We start from the raw sequence: 21,966 nt of genomic DNA, 5'->3' as shown, positions 1-21,966 counted from the left end.
AGGTTGATTGGCAGTCATTTACAATCACTATGTTAAAACAAAGAACAACCCAGCACGGGAAACAGGCCCTTCGGCCCAACGAGCCCACGCCGCCATTTCAACAAAGCATTTTCCTACACCTACACTGTCCTGTGTGTATGTGAACGGTACCCCTAATGTAGCCAGATTCAGGGGAGAATAGTGTAGGGTCAATTTGGTACACCAATCAGCCTAAGAGCACATCTTTGGGGTGTGGGAGGAAACTGGAGCACCCGGAGGAAACCCACGCAACCACAGGGAGAATGCGCAAACTCCCACAGACACCGGCCCAAATCCACGTATCTGCACAGCTAGCAGTGATAGTCACTGAGCTGCTGTGGTGCCCGTCTGCTGGTCCACGTGCTAATTACTGGACATCAAAAAAAAACTTGTAATGGTAAATTTACTTTGTACCTAACGTGAAAAGGTAGCAACTACATGAAACTCACGAGAAGATCAAACCCAAGATGTTGTTTCTGTGAAATTAATAGTGCACGTCCGCTTGCCACATGGCGGACAGTTTTCACATTAGTAATAGCATACCGAGTTCACGCACCATCAATATTTCAGCCCAAATTATTTGTAATGTATCAAAAGATGGAACCTACCTGCTTTCCGTGCCTCCTGGCAAGCAAAGTACATTTCTTCTTTTAACTCTTCATTTTCATTAGCTATTGCTTCACCAACAGTGACAAATCTTCCAACAGCCAGACTCACTGCTTGCCCTACCCGCTGAATCGCTCGTAGTGTTTTCTCGGACTTCTTTGGTTTCTCCTTATGATTGATCAGTGTTGTGATCTACAGCCAAGGGAAAACAAGTTCAGGCTTTTAAATTTTAAAATTGCCCGGATGAATGATCAGCAGATTATAAATTGTATTACAGCATATAGAGAACATATCACCACAGGTGCCCTGGTTGTTTGAAGGGACACCTTAGTCTGAGGCAAAATCAGATGTACCCAAAGCTCAAACTTATTCACTATTTTGAGTAAATTCTTCAGCTTGCAAAAGATTAGTTGCCCAGCAGAAGCACCTTGATTGTAGGTGATGGGGCAAGGATATGCGATAGCAAGGACAACTATACACTTTGCAGACTGCTAGAGACGGATGATAATGATGAGACGGAACATAGGAAAGCGATAACGAATTTGGTGAATTGGTGCAACGACAATCATCTCTCCTTCAATGTCAGCAAAATGAAGGAGATAGTCATCTACTTCAGGAAGCATAGGGGAGGACATGCCCCTATTTACATCAGTAGGGATGAAGTGAAAATGGTCGAGAGCTTAATGTTTCTAGGTGGCCAGATCACCAACAACCTGTCCTGGTCACTCTACGCCCACTAATGCCTCAACTTTCTCAGAAGGCTAAGGAAATTTGGTATGTCCACAGCGACTCTCACCAATTTTTACAGATGCACCATAGAAGACATTCTTTCTGGTTGTATCATAGCTTGATAAGTCTCCTGCTCTGACCAAGGAACTTCAAAGGGCTGTGAACGAAGCTCAGTTTATCATACAAACCAGTCTCCCATCCACTGTGTCTGTCTACACTTCCTGCTGCCTTGGAAAAGCAACCAGCATAATTAAGGACCCCACGCATGCTGGACATATTCTCTTCCACTTTTTTCCTGTGGATAAAAGATGCTAAAGTCTGAGGGCACATACCAACCGACTCCAGAATACCTTCTTCTCTGCTGCCATCAGACATTTGAATGGTCCTACCTCATTAAGTTGATTTTTCTCTGCACTCTGTGACTGGAACATTATATTCTGCACCATCTCCTTTACTTCTCTATGCTCAGAATGCTTTGTGTGGCATGCAAGAAACGATACTTTTTACTGGATATTAATACATAGAACATAAGAACATAAGAACTAGGAGCAGGAGTAGGCCATCTAGCCCTTCGAGTCTGCCCCGCCATTCAATAAGATCATGGCTGATCTGTCGCTGCTCAGTTCCACTTTCCCGCCCTCTCCCCATAACCCTTAATCCCCTCTCTTATCAAAAACCTATCAACCCGCATCTTAAAAATATTCAGCGAGGCAGCCTCCACCACTTCAACGGGCAGAGAATTCCAGAGATTCACCACCCTTTGAGTGAAGAAGTTCCTCCTCAACTCCGTTCTAAACCGCCCCCCTCTTATCTTGAGGCTACTGTCCTACTGTCTTTTTTGAGCGGGAAGAGTCTTTCCACCTCTATCCTATCCATCCCATTCATCATCTTATACGTCTCAATGAGATCTCCCCTCATTCTTCTAAACTCTAACGAGTACAAGCCCAGTTTATTCAGCCTCTCCTCATAGCTCAACCCCCTCAACTCCGGTATCAGCCTAGTAAACCTCCTCTGCACTCCCTCCAAGGCAAAAAAAACATAGAAATAATACAGCACAGCACAGTATAGGCCCTTCGGCCATCGATGTTGTGCTGAGCTATGTCCAAACCCAAGATCAAGCTATCCCATTCCCTATCATTCTGGTGTGTTCCATGTGCCTATCCAATAACCGCTTGAAAGTTTCTAAAGCGCCCAACTCCACTATCACAGCAGGCAGTGCATTCCACACCCCAACCACTCTGAGAAAAGAATCTACCTTGGACATCCTTCCTATATCTCCCACCATGAACCTCATAGTTATGCCCCCCAATAACAGCTACATCTACCCCAGGAAATAGTCTCTACATGTCCACTATCTATCCCCCTCATCATCTTATAAACCTCTTAAGTTGCCTCTCATCCTCCTCCGCTCTAAAGAGAAAAGCCCCAGCTCCCTTAACCTTTCCTCATAAGACCTACCCTCCAAACCAGGCAGCATCCTGGTAAATCTCCTCTGCACTCTCTTCAATGCTTCCACATCCTTCTTATAGTGAGGTGACCAGAACTGCACACAATATTCCAAATATGGTCTCACCAAGATATCTGGCAATAATAAATCAAATAAAATCAAATGACATGAAAAAAGATTTTTTCAAATGTACGCTTTTCATACATGCATCAGAATGAGTCGGCCACTTGGCCCCATGAGCCTCACTTCATTTTCTCTTCTGCCACCTATACCCTTTCACTTCATTGTCAACCAAGAATCTATTTAACTCAGCCCTAAAAATATTCAATGGCCCTACAGCCACTGCTCTTTGAGGAAGAGACTTCCACAGACTAACGACCTTTAAGAGAAAAAAATGCACTTATATCTTAAGTAAGACGACCAAAACTATACTCAACGTGCCAGATATGGTCTCGCCAACACACTGTACAACCATAACAGAAACTCCCTGCTTTAATATTCCATTGCCCTTGTCAACTGCTGTGCCTGGATACCAACTGTGACTTGTGTACAAGGGCACCCAAATCTCTGTGTACCACAGAATTCTGCAATCTCTCTCCATTTTGCTTTTCTATTCCTCCTGCCAAAGCGAACAGGCTCACACCGTGATTAATAATCTACATACCCTTTTAATGTAATGATTGCCAATTAACCTCTTTGGCTCAAAATTTAAATAATAAAAGCAAGGTTTCTCATTCCATCCAGTTGTGAACAGCTGTTGGAAATTATAAGATTTTGATAATTGTAATTTTAATGGTTTGTTGTTCATCTATAACATCTACGGATTTTATTCGTTAACTACAGATTATATATGCTGCTCAGTTTGTATTTCTGTTAGTGAGACAATGGGCAGTCATTGCAGTTGGAATATTCGCAACTGCTCTTAGTGAGGAGCAAATTATTTTATGACTAAGTTACCGAGAGTCGAGTAGCTAGATGCTCTCAATTGTTCACAACATAATTAGGTGCTTTTTTTGAAATTGACGTTGAAGGAATGGTTAAAAGCAGTTTGAAGTTTTGATGACCTTTATTAAGCAAAACCCATGTATTGATTTAATTGATTAACTATAACTATAGGCCAGAACATCACTATTAGAAGGAAGCTTTTCTTTTTAGACATTATGATCAGAAAAACATTTGTTCATAATGGTTTTAGTATTTGTGGGAATGGGTTGAAGTATGGTCGTGTGAATGTTTATGATAGGTACATTATTGACAAGAGGATGCAACTCCCTACTGTGGTTAAATGAAATGTGTTGTGTCTAAAGGAAATGTATTTGTTCACAATGGAATGTAAACTCTGCAGGGAGGGCAAAGAAACAAAGGATAAACATTTGTCTTTATTCTATATGACTTTAGTTACAGGTGGGGTTACATAAGATGATTCACAGCCAATGGAAGAGTTAAATTTAGGCTACTTGGATCCCAGGACAAGTAGGAGGGATCAAAATCGTAAAACTTTGTTGGCAGTGTCACAATGGCTTCTGGGGTGACTCTACTGGAAATGGTTCAAGTCACTTTAAAGACAGAAAAGAGAAAGATATCGCCTGTGCTGGCAACACTCAAGGAATTTTAGGAACTTGAAGGTTAAGAAACTTGCATGTTGCCTTTACTGCTTTAAGTATATATTGACTCCTAAATATTAGTTATTCGTACCTGATTAGGTCAAGCACAACTAAGGACCATAGTCCTAGTTTTAGAAATTAGTAGCAATTTGAATCAGAAAAGTTTTATACTTTAAAAACCTTGCAACTTATCAGTTGCAATTTAACAACCCAAAAATTATGTATTTATTCCTATTCTGTTTCATGTTAGCCAACCAATCCTCTATCCATGGTAACATGTTACCCTCTTATTCCATGAGTTCTTACTGTACAGTAATTCTTGATGTGACACCTAATCAAATGTCTTTTGAAAATCCAAGTGCACCAAATGTACCGATTTCCCCATTATGCACATTGCTTGTTACTTTCTTGACGAACTCTAATACAATTAGTCAAACATGATTTCCCGTTCACAAAACCATGTTTATATGAAAATACATGGTATTTCATCAATCACTACCGAAATACATAACTGTGACAAAATGCACATCATCTTCATTTTCCCCAATTTAACACAAGAAATGTCATTCAATATGCTCAAAAGCAACAGTAGGAAGATAGACTTTTCATGACCACCAGACAGCCCAAAGTGCTTTACAATCACTAAAGTATTTTTGAAGAGTAATCACAGTTGTGATATAGGAAATGCAATAATGTCCAAATCATCTCTTCTTGTGATCTTGATTGAGGAATAAATATTATCCAAGACATCAGGGATAACTGCATGGAGGATGGAGATAACGGCATGGAGGTCAGTCACCAGGGGAGTGCCCCAGGGATCTGTTCTAGGACCCTTGCTGTTTGTCATTTTCATAAATGACCTGGATGAGGAAGTGGAGGGATGGGTAAGTAAGTTCGCTGATGACACGAAGGTCGGTGGTGTTGTGGATGGTCTGGAAGGATGGCAAAAGTTGCAGCAGGACACAAATAGGGTGCAGGACTGGGCGGAGAAGTGGCAGATGGACTTCAACACGGATAAATGTGTAGTCGTCCATTTTGGCAGAACCGATGGGATGAACGAGTACACTATCAAGGGCAGGAGTCTTAGTAGTGTTGAAGAGTAGAAGGATCTTGGGGTCCGGGTCCACAGGACTCTTAAATCGGCCTCACCGGTGGAGGATGTGGTCAAGGCGGCGTATGGTGTACTGGCCTTCATTAATCGAGGGATTGAGTTTAGGAGTCGGGAGGTAATGCTGCAACTTTATAAGACTCTTGTCAGGCCTCATTTGGAGTACTGTGCGCAGTTCTGGTTGCCTCACTATAGGAAGGATGTAGAAGCTATTGAAAGGGTACAGAGGAGATTTACAAGGATGTTGCCTGGACTGGGAGGCATGCCTTATGAAGTTAGGTTGAGGGAGCTGGGACTCTTTTCCCTGGAGAGACGAAGGTTGAGAGGCGACCTGATAGAAGTTTATAAAATGTTGAGAGGAATAGATAGGGTGGGTTCTCAGAGGCTATTTCCCCGGGTTGAAATGGTCGCTACGAGAGGACACAGATTGAAGGTGCGGGGAGGCAAGTACAGAAGTGATATCAGGGGTAAGTTTTTCACTCAGAGGGTGGTGAGTGAATGGAATCGGCTGCCGTCAGTGGTGGTGGAGGCGAACTCGCTGGGGTCTTTTAAAAGACTTCTGGATGAGTATATGGAATTTAGTGGGATTGGGGGTTATAGATAGGTCTATAGATTGGTAGGTGTTGATGTGATCGGTGCAACTCGTGGGCCGAAGGGCCTGTTTGTGCTGTAGTGTTCTATGTTCTAACTCCCCTGCTTTTCTTCAAAATGGTACCTCCTACATACACACACCTGAGGGGACAGGTTTAATCCCTCTGTCCATCACTGGAATACAGCAAGAAATCTCACAACACCAGGTTAAAGTCCAACAGGTTTATTTGGTAGTAAATGCCACTAGCTTTCAGAATGCTGTTCCTTCATCAGGTGACTGGGAGTCAGGTTAGTGTTTTGAGACTTCTTACTGTGTTTACCACAGTCCAACACTAGCATCTCCACATCATCATTGGAATGTCAGCCTACCTTGTTGTGAGAACAGAAAGCACATTTTCTGACACCAAGTTTTTTTTTAAGTTACATGTTACATGTTTGGAAAAAGGGAATCATAAAATTATCAAAACCAAGGACAGTTTTAATATTAGGCAGATGGCCATCGCTGCAAAAACTAAATTCCAAAGAGAAACTTAATAAAAGTATCACAACTCCTTTTACTTTGTGTTTTGACTACAAGAAAGTAAGTGAAGTCAAAAGTCAGAAACTCCAGTAGCACTTCTGGGGATTTTAAATACTAAAATAAAACATTTATTATCAAAAAAGAAAACATGCGCACACACAATTACATTTACACTGTTAAAATTGGTCTTAAGGAACATTCCTCCACAAAAAGATTGTCTACTTGGTTAAACTCACAAAATAAACACCCTTTAGGTAAGAATATCCAGATATAAAAATCTGGAAAGGCAACCCACCCACCGTTGCTATCACGAAGGTATGTCATGTGACTTTTCACTCTCTCCTGTGCACATTCAAAAAACTTTAAAACCGAGCTCTGCTTGACTGAAAAGCTGCCATTTGGCTCTTGGTAGTTCTTTTCCAGCCCAGAGAAACACTCCTGAAGGCTTTACATGGACACTCCCAACACAGTTCTTACATTTTCCTTCAAGTTGTTTTTTTTCCTTCTTTCATTTTGATTCCATTGTCCTTATCCTTCCTTGAAATTTACACTTCCCAGGATCGAGAAATCTTTCATGTTCTCCCTTCAGGATTCTTTCGGGTGAAATAAAATTTAATAATCTTGTCTTATTGTAAATTTTCCAAATTATAAACCCTTTCTTTGTACATAACTTCACACAGCAAAGCATTGTTATCTCTAGATCTGCATGTACGCACATACACAGCCTCCTTCATGGTGTAATGTAATGTGATTACATTAACCCTCAAAGACATTACAAGTAACATCTTTCTACACACAATTGAGATGACTTTGTTATTATGAAGGTTGAATCTTGCCTTGTGATTCTTTTGGTCAGTTGCTGGAAGTTATCAGGAAGAATCGAAAAATACTGGAAATGCTCAAGACAGATAGCATTGTAAACAGCAACACTAAAATGCATTTTTTAAATTTAAAATAAGAATTCTATTTCACTTGCACGTGTCCTTGTAGAGCAGGTATGGATATCAGTAGATCACGATCTAGTGGCCAGTTCACTATTCAGAAGATCTTTGGGAATACAACTGTCATGCGTTCAATGAAAACAGCTGAGCTAAATCACTGGTTTAGTAATGAATGTATGCTGATGGAATAAGCATGCTCCAGGACTTCTGAACCACAAATCAGCATTTGAGTTTGTCACGTAGGAGGTTGTTGATAGCTTCATATTTCTGGGGTTGAAATCAAGACACGCATCACAAAAGCTGCAGTTTGTGTGTCCAGGCAGAGTAAAACAGTGTGCAACAACAGCAACCTGACTTAAAACAACTAACACTAAGTTTATCAAGTGCATCTGCAGCATACTCCTCTACAATGGCAAAATTTAGACAACATATGCTAGGCAGGAGAAAAGGCTGAACAGCTTCCACCTTTGTTGTCTCAGGTGTATCCTCAACATCTGTTAAAAGGACAAGCTCAACAAGTCAGAGGTCCTGGTGCATTAACCAAAGGCTTCAGCTAATAAAACAAAATATCCAAATGCCTTCTTGACCACCTTTTCTACCTACTGGAGATCAGTGAATATGCACCCCAAGTTCCTCCATTCCTCAACACTTCTCAGAATCCTACTATTTATTGTATAGCTCCTTGCCTTGGTGGCCTTCTCCAACTGCATTACTTCACACTTTCTCGCACTGAACTCCATTTGCCCATTTTACCAATCCACTGATACCTTCCTGCAGGTCCCAATTTTCTTCTTCAATATCAACCACACAGCCAGTTTGTGTCCCTAAATTCAAATCCAAAATTATTGATATGTACCACAGAAACCAAGTGACCAAATATTGAACCCTGTGGAATCCCACGAGGGATAACCTTCCAGTCACAAAAACAACCATCAACCACCCTTCCTGGCTTCCTGCCACTGAGCCAATTTTGGATCCAAATTCCCTTGGAGTCCACATGCTTTTAATTTACTGATTGGTCTGCCTTACCCAAAATCCACAGAGAACATCAGTGGCACTACTCTCAGCAACGCTCCTAAATACCTCAACAAAGAATGCTACATAATCTTCTCATAACAAACGCACACTGGCTGACCTGGATTAATCTTACCATTTTGAAAGCTGACATACAAAGGATCCTCAGCAGATGGAATTTTTGCTGGAACTCAAACATGGTACAGATACAATTTTGGCATTACCAGCCACCCTCAAAGGCTGCACATCCTCGTATCCCTCATTGGGAAGCTGAGTGCCTATCAGAGGATTTTGACTATATTCAAGAATGGAGACAAATCCAACTGCAGCAATAAAGAGGAGTTACCCTGCCGACTACCATAGAGAACATCATTGCAAGAGTCCACCTCAAATGCCTCCTTCTAGTGGCCAAAAAACCCCTTCCAAAGTCACAAAGTTGTTTCTCCCCCAAATCATTAGGCATCATAACCCTCACCATGCGGCAAATCCAAGAACAAGGTAGCCAACAACACCAACTGCTCCACGTGCCTTTTACTGATCTCACTGACTCTGTCAACTGAAAGTTAATGGAATATCCTCATCAAATTTTTTTTACCATCCCCACCTACGAGCCTCAATGGAAACATCACAGACGCTGGCCTTGATTCTCCTGTCCCATTGTCCTAATTTTTTAGCGTTGCAGGCTGGGAGATTCTCTTGTCAGCCAATTTGCAGGATTCGCACGAGCGTCCACACCTCACTTGTATCCCCCAGCGCCGAATTTCCGGCAGCATCTGCTCCATGCCAGAAATTGGCCGGGAAGCTGGCCCTGTAATATAATTTAAATAGCATTAGCAGGCCCAGGTCTGAAGTCTACAGGCCCGATAGCATCTCCCGCCCCACCAGCGAGGATTACAATAGTTCCCACTTTTGGAGAGCTAGCAACACAACCTCACTGGAGTGGTACAATCAGGGCCTCTCCCAGGGGTCAAATGGTTGGGTTGAGGATTTGTCCCTGGTACCTTAGCAGTGCCAGTGTGCCCCCTTACACTGCCAAAGGGGCAAAATGCCAAAACCCAGGGGCACCTTGGCACAGCTCATTAGGCAACGCATATGGGAGAGGTGGGGCATCTCACTGCCACCCTGCATAGGGATCAGTGGGGGAATCAGGGAGGTCAATAATTGGGACAGGCAGTTAGCCTACTGGGGGAAAGAATGGGGATGGGGGGGCGGGGAGTGAGAGAAGAGAATGGGGATGGGCCTGGGAGTGGTCGGTGGACCACTGCACATGCGTCAATCAGCACATGTACAGTGGCCCACTCAGCACAGCCTCTCCAGCAGGAATAGGTCCCAAACTTGAAATGGAATAATATTCACACTAGTGGCCTCTGCAGTGAACAGAGTGTGGAAGACTCTTCTCCCACCGAGAAAACCAGCAGGAATTACTCCAGTTTTCAAGCGAATTCGACACTTAGAATTTGTGGGGGAGAATTCCGCCCCCTATCTCAGTGAAAGTTGCACCACCACACCAACCCTCATCCTCATCTTCCTCACAACAATACTGCATCTGACCTCCAGCAAATTATCCACAGATGTGGGGATATTTGATAGAACAGACAGGGAACTGTTCAATCTACACTGCCATTAATTCAAAATTTAAACCATTCCAACTTCAGTACGCAGATGATGTTTGTCTGGGGGCTCAATCAGAAACTGAGCTCCAAGGCATTCATTACAAGGTCCTTCAATCTTCATGGCAAGAAAAACAGTCCAACAGCCATGTGCTCCCCCAAGCCTTCACGTCCAGTATCACGGCTCGAATCATAAAACCAGCTCTGCTGGGTTGGACATGTCATTCATATGCCTCAAAACTAGACACAATACAGCACAAAGACTCCCAGGAAGACAGCAAAAATGCTTTGGAGTGTCTGTAAAGCATCACTAAAGAATTCAAACATCTCCGTCAACTCGTGGGAATCCTCAATGTGACCAACCAAAATGGAGAAGATTCATTTGGAAAGATACTAAACACATCAAGAAACTTCTTTGGGAACACAGGCGAGATCGAGGCAGAGAGCTGCAAAACCTCCCAACAACTCATCCACTTGATTCTCCAGGCACATGTAGCAGCCAGATTGTGTGACCAGAGCACTTCTCACCAGAGTGGAAGGAAGTTACATTCAATCCCGAGGGACTGCCCAGAAAGATCCATGTCTTTTCAGATGATCATTTATGCTGCCCAAAGAATTTTTCCAATGAACATGTACACATTCATCAGCATGATGTCCTTCTCACTTCTTCCTTTCCTTTGGTTCAGTTTTAGATATTGTTCATCTGTAATGCCTCACAGTTAAGCCAGATGACCATTAATTGTCTGTTTTCACCATCAAGAGAGTCAATGATGTTTACAATATGGAAACAGGCCCTTAGGCCTAACTTGTCCATGCTTTTTTAAAAACAAAATGACTAAGCTAGTTCCAATTGCCCCCGGTTGGCTGATCTGTTAAGTGTTCCAAGCATTTTCTGATTTTTGTTTCAGTTTCTCAGCAACCATTGCTTTAATTTAGCTTTTACTTTTATCATGTTTTGATTCAGCTTTTCCATTATGTGGTACTACACTGATCCTGACTTTAGTAATCGAGTGTATATTATGTATTGACTGGAAACTGTGAAAAGCTATGCCTTAATCACAATAATGCAACCTAGTTAATTGACCTGTACAATAACACACCAACACTGTGAATGAGGTTCAACCATGCGTCCCATACTCCACCTCCGCATCCCCCCACCGCCCTGCCCCATACTCCATCTCTGCATCCTGCATCCCATCCCCCATCTCCAACCCTGCCCCGCACCCCCCGACAACCCACCCACACCCCTCCCACCCCACCAACCCTGGCTCTTTTCATTCAAACACCCATTTCAAAGGGTCAGTAAAATATTCAATTACCAAAAATAAATGTGCTGCCACAGTTATTTGTCTGCTTATTAATTAATAGGAACACATTACAATTAGCTTTGTTTTGCCTGCCAATAAACCAACAGCAATAGTATTAACAGTCTGAAATACAAAGACACTTCAATTTATTTCAGCCCGAATATCAGCTTATGACTATATCAGTTACCAAAATCTATATTCGGATGCAATACATTCAGATTACATTACCAAAATACTGAAGATTGTGTCTTTCATCTAACATTTAGATTACTGCAAATTTAATCATGATTGGAATGAAAGTGATTAAAATTACCAATTAAATATTACTGATAATTGAATAATTTTATACTTTGACATCAAGCAGACCTAAAACATCAAAGATTGAATATCCAACCCAAAATTTAAAAGTCATATAAAGAACAGAGATCTTTAAAATGGATTACATCACTGAGTGATCCACACAAAAAAAAACTAACCAGAAATTATTTTGTCAAAAGGGATTGGACACGGTGCAACATGTGTAGGAGGCAGTGACAGGAGTCATTAGGCTTTGTACAGAGTTCTTTCCCCTCTCAGCGTACGGTGAAGGAACAGATACAGTTGAATATAATGAAAAGACCCACTGCATTATATTTTTGTCGACTTAACTTCCAGTTCTAGAAAACAAAGATCAACACGCAGTGCCTGGGGTGTAGAAATGGAGTGGGGAGGAGTGGCGGGGGAAGCAATACACCCACAGGAAAAGCTTTGCTCTGCCTCAGAATGCAGTTAAATGAAAATCTGACACAAATTACTTCAAGCATCTTCTTTAATGAGATGTTGCCCTAACAACCCGACAGGCCAAAATTTGAACTGACAGCTTTGAAGATGGTAGAATGCAACACCACAGAAACAAAGCAAACAAAACACATGACAAATAGCAGGGATGCCCGCTCCTCTGGCTATTCAACCTATCCCTCCCTACATTTGGAAAACAGCCAAATGTCTTAATGTTATGGGATCCTTTAAATGCAGATTTGAAAACTCAACTCAGATTTCCCAACAGATAAGAAGAAATGACAAGATATCCTTTATCAAAAAGGAAACAAATTAACATTCTGGGACACATTATCTAGATAATGTAAATACCACAATTCAATAATCATTTACAGGCATTAAACAAAGGAGGTATATATAACTTATCCTGAATTTAATTATCTTTACAGCAATAACCAAAACACTATATTAATTATTCTGCTAAGCATTAGCATTTAACCTTAGCAGCCTGATAATAGTGGAAGATAAGTTTGAATATAAATTATATTAAATTTTAAGGCCTTAACTTGCACCATAAAAATAACTTGATGATAAAGGAAAAAATCCAGATCGGTTTAAAAGAACTTTCCTTGCAATTGTATACTATATTTGATTTAATTTCTTCTTATTCTGCATTTTAAAAAAATTGTTTACATTTTCTGAAGGCTGTTCCTGCAGCAAAGGGGTATCAGTGCAGGTGGATGAAGCTCTTGCCTCTTTTGTACGCAACCCAAGGTTAAAAATCAGTCAGTTCTAGTTAAGTATGCATTACCCTCAACAGCCCCTACAATATGTGAGACATTTTTCATTTCCACCGTCATGCTTATGGGCTCGCTTCACTTAATTCACATGTGAATGCAAAATACAAACAAAGATTTTGATACACAATAGAAAAGTACATTTGTAGGAAAAAAGTATTAATGGTTTATTATTTCCCAAATTACTGCCATCACAGCCAGTCTGTGACCACAAGCAGTGTGCCCTACTTTCCATTGTATGGCATAAAATATTTTCCAATACAATATGCCTGGGAGTTCTTCTATGCAATTCTTGTACAAATGTTTTACTTCATATAGCAGTGTGGTAGTATTGTCTTTGTTATTTGACTGATAATAATGCTTGACTGTATTGACTAGAAGTGACCATGAAGCTATTAAACTGTCATTCAGCTGAACTGCTTCTCACACATTCTTTAAGAATGCAAACATATTGCTCCGAACTGTTCAGGCCTGTGCATGACCACAGTCCCATGCCAATGCGATTGATTCTGAACTGCTCTCGGAGGAGGCCAATTTGGTTGCATCAATCCATGACAAACAATTTGCTGTAATTCAAAAGGACTACCATCTAAGGATAAGGAATAAATGCTGTCCTGAGCATTGACGGCAACACTCAATGATTCTTTTTTTAAAATCCAGGGCAGCTCAGAGATTAAAAATAACGAAGTGGAGAAATTGATCCCTCTCCCACCCCTGACACCTTCTTGCAGTTTTTTACTTTAAAAGTCCTCAAATAGGTTGTGTGGCTCATTGGTGAAAATAAAAATTATGCTGGCATTAGGCTAACACTGGCAGGTTGTTAAAATTGCCGGGGTTTCTCAGCTGCTAAACCTCCCCTCTCCACCTTCACACCTAATAATATTCATCTCACAATCACATAACTAAAAAGACATTATCTGGTCATCATCATGTTGCCGTGTGTGGGAGTCTATTGTGTGCAAATTGACTGTCATGTTTCCACCAAGTTACAACACTTATAATTGACTGTAAAGCACTTTGGGATGTCATGAGAAATGCTATATATTCCTTATCATTATTATTGGGGCCAATTTCTCCATTCCTCCACTCTATTCCGAATCTGACCATTTGGGAAATACTTCCTTACAATCCTCTATTAACCAATTTAGTTGGCCACCCCGGTAACCTGTGCCAAAGCAATTAAAAGCAGCAATCCACATAATATATTTATCTTAATTATCTTGGAAAATGATAATATGGCTTTTTTTATTATGCGAATAAATAGTGCAGTAAAAGACACAAATTCAAATGGTAGTGATTGAACTTCACACATTGCACGGGCCATTAAATCAGAGCCTGATGCTACTATTTCTTCATTTACCTTGCCTTTACTACTACAAATTCTGGTTTGACGTGTGCTTCTAATTTAGGAAAATAAGCGTTACATTTAAAGTAGCACAGTTCTTTTGAAAATTTTGACAGGCTATTCAAAGGAACTGAGCTAAAAGCGACATACGTCACATGCAATGTGACAATGGGATTGACACAGGTCGTTGGGAAAGGTACGGAGGAAAACATTTTCTAAAATATTGTTCAAGAAGACATAAACACTAAGGATACAACTCTCTGGACACAAGCCTGTTAAAATACCCTTATTGGGGCACAGGTTCTCTCTTGAAATCTACGCAGTATTTTCAAAATTCTGCCATAGACGAGCCTTCTTATATTCTTGCACTACACGATGCGAGGAAAGCCAGTGTACAGCCCATGACAACTCTCACTTTATAGAGCAGTACCTCAAATGTATTCAGTTCATGAACTAAAACATTTTCAAAATTAATTATGCTACATAGTAGAGAAAGAAATGACTCGTGATAATGGTGGCAGCTTGCCAAGCTGTCCATCAGGATTGGCAGCCAAAATAATACTTCAACCAGCAGATTAATTCAGTTAACTGGACTTTAGAACAATTCCCACAACCTCTTCTGGCCTTTAAGTAGTTAGGAGAAATTAAAAAGTACACAATAGTATATGTATGATTAATATATCTAACACTTGTGTTTATGAAAATCAAAAGGTATAATCACCATCATACTTTCATGGCAACTTGCCATTTTTATCACAATAACTTGTACTGAGAAATAGATTTCAACTTGCTGATCATTCATTGCATTGTTTAATGCAACCAACAAATAGTCTCTAAGGAATGTAGGAAATAGTTCACTATTTTTTTCAACTGCTTGTCATTTATTCCTGTCTAATTTGTTTGCAGTACATTCTCATGTTCCACATGGTATAGCTCCAACATATGTTTTTCATTGTGCTAGTTACCTTTCTATTTCCCTCTGTATCCATCTCTTACTCTTGTGCAACTGGGGAGCAATGGGGGGGTGGTGCTGATAGAGAAAATGGACAAGCCATTTTAAAAGGAGGAGGAGAGGGCTGAGGGGATGCATCAGGCAAAGTGGTTGGTAATGGAAGGAATATACGGATAGGAAGGATGGAGAGGTTGGATTGCACGTGCAGGATGGGGTGGGAGATGTGCACAGGAGGGAATGAAAATAATGGCAGCCAGGAACAAAAAGGCATTCTGAACACCAGAAGAGGGGACGAGAATGTGACCACTAACATCAGAGATGCAGGAAAGCTCCAAAGAGCCTATGGTTCAAAACTCAGGTGAAAGATCCAAATTCTCGGAACAGAGCAAAAATTAACTCAAAGCCTCTGAGAAATAGGACAGTTTTCTGAAGGAAATTTAGATATTAGATGAAGACGTAATGATTTAGATAATGTTTCTGATATCCCTGTCCCCAAGCCTCACTCTAGAATTATTAAATAACAAAGAATCAATATGCCTGTTGAAAGAAATTTCAGCATTGTGATTCATTCAATTTTCTTCTGAATGAAATCATTGAAAGAATGGAAGTTGGTTTTGACTGCCTTTCCATTGTACTAATAGGATTTTAGCGCCTTCAATTGGGCCGTAACACCCATTAACACCTTCATGATGTCCAGAACCACTTTGAATGGAGCCTATAACCAGGTTCCTAAAAGCTTCAACTGCTTTGTGGCCATGGTCAGAGTGTGAATGAGGCCATCCATGACTTCAGCATGTTATGTGAAACTTAGCCAAGCTTTTGGCACCATACCTGCTCCCATCACCAAGACTACCTGCTTTGACATCAGTGACACACAGCGATACATTCTCCCACGTCTGGATGGGTTTTCTGCACGTGCTCTGGTTTTTCTCCCACAGTCTAAAGATATACAGGTTAGGTGGATTGGCTATGCTAAATTACTCCTTACTGTCCAAAGATATGTGGGTTATGTGGATTAGCCATGGTAAAAATGTAACAGGGAACATTTGGCAGTTTATACTGGCCTCATTTTTAATTGTACAATTGAAAACAGTTTTCAGGAGCTTCAAAGTACAAAACACAGTCATGAGAATTATGAATTCTTCACGCCTCCAGTGTTACACACATTTGTACTCGTCTCCCAAAATGATCTGAACTGGTCCCAGGAAAGATTTCAGAATAATAAATTGTATTAAGTTGTTTATTCTTTGCCTAATATTAAATATTCCTTTTTCTGTTTGAATAATGGGAATTATCTAACATCGCTGGCTTATTGTCTTTTTCATTTTTTTACTGATTTAACTGATTTAATATTCTTACAAAGAATGATGAACTCAAAGAAGAGAAACATCTACGTAAACTTTTTGCGAAATGTCTGACCAATTGAAAGAATGTATGTTCGAGGGTCTTTTTTTAATGTCAAGTTTAAATTCAGGTGAAACCAGTAAGCAATTACCACTCTCAGGGACAATCAGCAGCTACAGGCCCAGTTGGAATAGGTACATTGGCCAGATAGTTTGACTGATGATAATTAAATAAAACACAATGGCATAATTATGACAATCAGATACGAGCATTTCATAACTGATAAGCTGGTGGTGTGTGCAAGCCAAAAGATGTGGGCGAGAGGCTTCTGATAGAGCCAAGTGTATGATGGTGTGATGAAGCTATCAAGACATACTTGCTGGAAAAGGTTGGGAACTGAAAGAAGTGGGGGTGAGGGGGAGGGGTGGAGCAATGTTTGAGGCTCATTTGCAGAGATTGGCATTTGAAAATGCACTTACTGACCTTGATGACTCGTGGGTCATTACACTTCTTCCTGCACTCTATGCCAGTCTTTGAGCTGCACTGACAGGGACTGCCATCTGTTTTCACTGCATTCTCAATGTCTACCTGAAGGGCCTCTTGTGGTTTGAGGACCTCTCTTCTCCTACCCACCTTATACAACTAGACCCCCAAAGCGATATCAGAAAAACTTGGACCCGCTCTATTTCCTGTTGCACTCTTGCTCCTGCTCAGACACTTCCACAAACAGTTCAACACCTGCCGCAGTCAGATTTCACCTTTCAATTTACTCTCCTGTTGCGTATAAATAATTCAACCAGGGCAAAAAGTTCATACAAATTATCTTCAATTCAAGTAACTTCCAATCTCCTAACTCAATCCAAATTAACAGCAATGATTTGATTTCAACATAAATTGTGTATGTGTATAATAAATTATAGAAACACAACACTGGGAAAGTTAATTTTGTTTGCCGCTCAAATGACTTTACTTTTGCTGTTTGATTCTATCGTTAAACCCCTTCAAGTTAATGCTTCAATTATCCACTGTCCTTTGATCTGACTGTAAAAGTAGTTAAGGGATTACACAGATTATGCGGTCATTCTGAACACATACCTGGCAAGTGTTGTTCATTGCAAGCAACAATCACTTTCTCAATCTGAAATGAACTCCATTCTGATAACAAAATACTCTACTCGACCAATAGAGATCTTTGTATTTAATTGGATTTGCAATGTGTGTTGCTCTTGCCCATCATAAATCTCTTAATATTTCCTTTATGTTGAGAACTCAGATGTTTGCTGCAAATACATTTCAGCAAATAACAATATATAATGATATAAAGAAATGTGCCCAATTTAATTGCATATTCCAACAAGCCATTATAATGTGCGACTTCTATTAAATATCTTTGCATCTTACTTTTGGCAATTTTAGCTGTCAAGTTGGAGCTGATGACATTAAAACAAATCTCAAATTTGCAGTAAGTTATTTCTGAAAAAAATGCATATCCTTCAGTAGAAGCTCTAGTGCAATAATGCTGGAAGCTAAATTCCAAGCAGCACGGTAATGCATCTGTTTCAGGTTTCACACACAAATTTGCTATTTTGTTCATCATGTTTGATACACTTTGGACAACAGGAGGACAAAAGCAGACAAGAAGAATGGACAGATGTGTGGCAGGTGTCATTTAATATAAAAAAATTGAACTAGCCCATTTTGTGTGGAGTGGATCAGAAGAACAGGGAGGTCATATAGTTGAACACCATGCATTTAAGGCTCCTCACTGTGACAGGGAGAGAGAGAGAGAGAGAGAGGTGTGGTGGCATGGTAACAGTGTTTAGCACTGCTGCCTCACAGCACTAGGGACCTGGGTTCAATTCCCAGCTTGGGTCACTGTTTGTGTGGAATTTGCACATTCTCCCCATGTCTGCATGGGTTTCCTCCCACATTCCAAAGATGTGCTGGTTAAGTACACTGACCCAAACATGCACTGGACTGTAGCGACGAGGGGAATTTAAGCCTTACTTGTGACTAATAAATAAACTTTAGGGTTTATAGCAAGATAACATAAGGCATGAAAAGGCCGAGCAAAGGCTGGATTAAAGGCTGCAATCTTGCAAGGTGAAAAGAACAAGAGCAGATTTTTCAGAAGTGTTCAAAATAATCCAAGGAAGAGATTAGAGAAATGTAGATAATTTCAATTAGAAGGCAAATTGAAGGCAAAAATGCACCGGAACTCTACCGCATCGCCTGTCACAGAATCGGAGCAGACGAGAGGCAGACAACGGAAACGTCCATTGATCTCGAGTCCGTAAAATCCCACCCATGATCTCAAGATAAGCAGCATTACACAACGAGAAAGAAACGTTTTCACAAAACGTTAACAAGAGGAATGCTTTTGCACAATGTATGATCAAGAAAGGCAATCACAGCATTTTAAAATTAACTGAATAATTACTTTAAAAATATAAAAGAACATACAAAATAAAGCAATTTTATAGCCCTAGCTTAACTCAAGAGCTAAATGTGATCTAGGCAAAACTTAAATGGTTCCTGTCAACATTAAAAATAAACTATGTTTTGACAGTTCTAAGTGTTGCTGAAAAATGGATTTCTTTGACAAAAACAAACATCTTGAAGTAATCTGCATAGTAAATTACCTTGAGGTCATTATGTAGCTAAAGGATTGGTTGTCAAATAGGAGGCAGAGAGTGGGGGTCAATGGGTGCTATTCGGATTGGCGGATGGTGACTAGTGGGGTGCCCCAGGGGTCGGTGCTGGGGCCTCAGCTATTTACCATTTATATAGATGATCTGGAGGAGGGAACCGAGTGTAGGGTGTCGAAATTTGCTGATGACACCAAGATTGGGGGAAAGGCAAATTGTGCAGAGGGTGTGGAGAGTCTGCAGAAGGATCTAGATAGGCTGGGCGAATGGGCCAGGAAATGGCAAATGGAATTTAATGTTGGCAAGTGTGAGGTGGTCCACTTTGGTAGGAAGAATGGTAGGAAGGACTATTACTTACGTGGCGAAAAACTGCAGCAGGCGACGGTGCAGAGGGACCTCGGGGTCCTTGTGCATGAGTCGCAAAAACCCAGCCTGCAGGTGCAGCAGGTGGTCAGGAAGGCGAATGGGATGCTGGCCTTCATAGCGAGGGGGATTGAATATAAAAGTAGGGAGGTCTTGCTGCAGCTGTATAGGGCATTGGTGAGGCCGCAGCTGGAGTACTGTGTGCAGTTTTGGGCGCCGCACCTGCGCAAGGATATTTTGGCCTTGGAGGGAGTGCAGAGGAGGTTTACTAGGCTGATACCGGAGTTGAGGGGGTTGAGCTATGAGGAGAGGCTGAATAAACTAGGCTTGTACTCGTTAGAGTTTAGAAGAATGAGGGGAGATCTCATTGAGACGTATAAGATGATGAATGGGATGGATAGGATAGAGGTGGAAAGACTCTTCCCGCTCAAAAAAGACAGTAGGACTAGGGGGCACAGCCTCAAGATAAAGGGGGGGCGGTTCAGAACGGAGTTGAGGAGGAACTTCTTCACTCAAAGGGTGGTGAATCTCTGGAATTCTCTGCCCGTTGAAGTGGTGGAGGCTGCCTCGCTAAATATTTTTAAGAAGCGGGTTGATGGGTTTTTGATAAGAGAGGGGATTAAGGGTTATGGGGAGAGGGCGGGAAAGTGGAACTGAGCCACGATAGATCAGCCATGATCTTATTGAATGGCGGGGCAGGCTCGAAGGGCCAGATGGCCTACTCCTGCTCCTATTTCTTATGTTCTTATGTTCTTATGTTCTAAACACAGCAGCAGTTTTTCACAGACTGCAGCGAGTTGATAACCAGGTACATTTTTGGTGGTTTTGACCACGGAAATCAGGCAAACTTCTTGGTCTAGAAATTCAATGCACTCTACTAGTTTTACAGGTGAAAACCAGATGCAAAGACTTCTAACATGGCAGGCAACATCTGTACCCATGTTGAGCTGGATAGGCAGCACCTGTCATATTATCGACATTCTGGGCCTGTGCCTGAAATAAGAATTAGTCTCTATTTGTCAATGCAAAAGGCTGTTTGATGCTCCCTTGATGTTTTGATTGGTCAGCAGTTTCCTGGATATGTTCTATGTCCATTCACAAGTCTAGGCGTAACACTAAAAATCTCTGGGTCTCCTGCCATGTCACCTATTTTAAATTAATTAAATACATGGAATAGTCTTTGCTAATTCTTCTCTAGAATCTTATAAAATACATGATTGCAAAAACCAGAGATTTTATTTTCAAGTGGTTTTTAATACTTTTTCTAAAAATATTAGTGGGTTTCCTCTAGATGCTCTGGTTTTCTCAGTCCAAAGATGTGCAGGTTAGATGGATTGGCCAGGCAAAATCGCCCCGCAGTGTCCCAAGATGTGTAGATTAGATGTATTAGTCATGGTAAATGTGTGGTGTTACAGGGTGTGTGCATGCGCGCGCACGTGTGTGTGTGCGCGCGTGCTTGTGCACGCACGTTGGGGTGTGGAAATGGGGTCTGGCTAAGATACTGCATCAAAGTTGGTGCAGACTCCTTGGGTCAAATGGCCTCCTTCTGCATATCATATGCACTTGATCTGCCGCGAGCAATTCTTTAAGATTTTTGTAATTTCATGATGATTTTCTGAGAGTTTATCTTGCTTATCCTTAATAACTCTGTTTCCATTTCAACTTACCTTTTTTATTCATGTGTCTGCAGAGCATGTTGTTTTTTGTCCCATGGTAATTTAGTTTTGTCATTCCGCTTTGATTTCCTAATTTTTTAAAAATTTATCTTCAGAAATCATTATGCCATCAGCAAAGTTAGCAACTATACCTTCAGAATACAAAGATAGGTAGGAAGGTAAGTTGGGATGATGATACAAGGCAGCTGCAAAAGATGTACAGATGGGTTCAGTAAGTGGGCAAAGGTCTGACAAATGGTGAATAATGTGGGAAAATGTGAAATTGTTCATTTTGGCAGGAAGAATAAAAAAATTATCTAAATGATGAGATTTCAGAGCTCTGAGATGCAGAAGGATCTGGGTGTTCTAGGGAATGAATCACAAAAGGTTAGTATGCAGGTGCAGCAGGTAATTAAGAAAGCTAATAGAACATAATTGTTTACTGCAAGGGGAATTGATTACAAAAGTAGGAAGGTTATGCTTCAGTTATATTGGGTATTGGTAATACATTTCTGGAGAACTGTGTACAATATTGGTCTCCTTATTTAAAGGAAGATGCAAATGTATTGGCAGCAGTTCAGAGAAGGTTTGCTAAACTAATAACTGGAATG

The 21,966-nt window shown here is 40.9% G+C and overlaps 1 protein-coding gene across 3 annotated transcripts in view; it reads right to left on the bottom strand.

Moving 5' to 3' along the window:
- The window catches only part of ctnnal1 (catenin (cadherin-associated protein), alpha-like 1), a 323,714-nt gene that overhangs the window by 165,697 nt on the left and 136,051 nt on the right, over positions 1-21,966 (bottom strand). For all 3 annotated transcript variants that reach the window (XM_080209873.1, XM_080209882.1, XM_080209892.1), the window contains exon 2: positions 627-816. In XM_080209873.1, the coding sequence (XP_080065999.1) occupies positions 627-816 (190 nt within the window). The remainder of the gene's footprint in view (positions 1-626; positions 817-21,966) is intronic.

The sequence above is a fragment of the Carcharhinus amblyrhynchos genome, chromosome 2, assembly GCF_965287045.1.
Source record: "Carcharhinus amblyrhynchos chromosome 2, sCarAmb.v2.hapA, whole genome shotgun sequence".
Classification (NCBI taxonomy): domain Eukaryota; kingdom Metazoa; phylum Chordata; class Chondrichthyes; order Carcharhiniformes; family Carcharhinidae; genus Carcharhinus; species Carcharhinus amblyrhynchos.
Note: the sequence above shows the minus strand (reverse complement) of the source record. Positions and strands in the feature narration are given on the sequence as shown.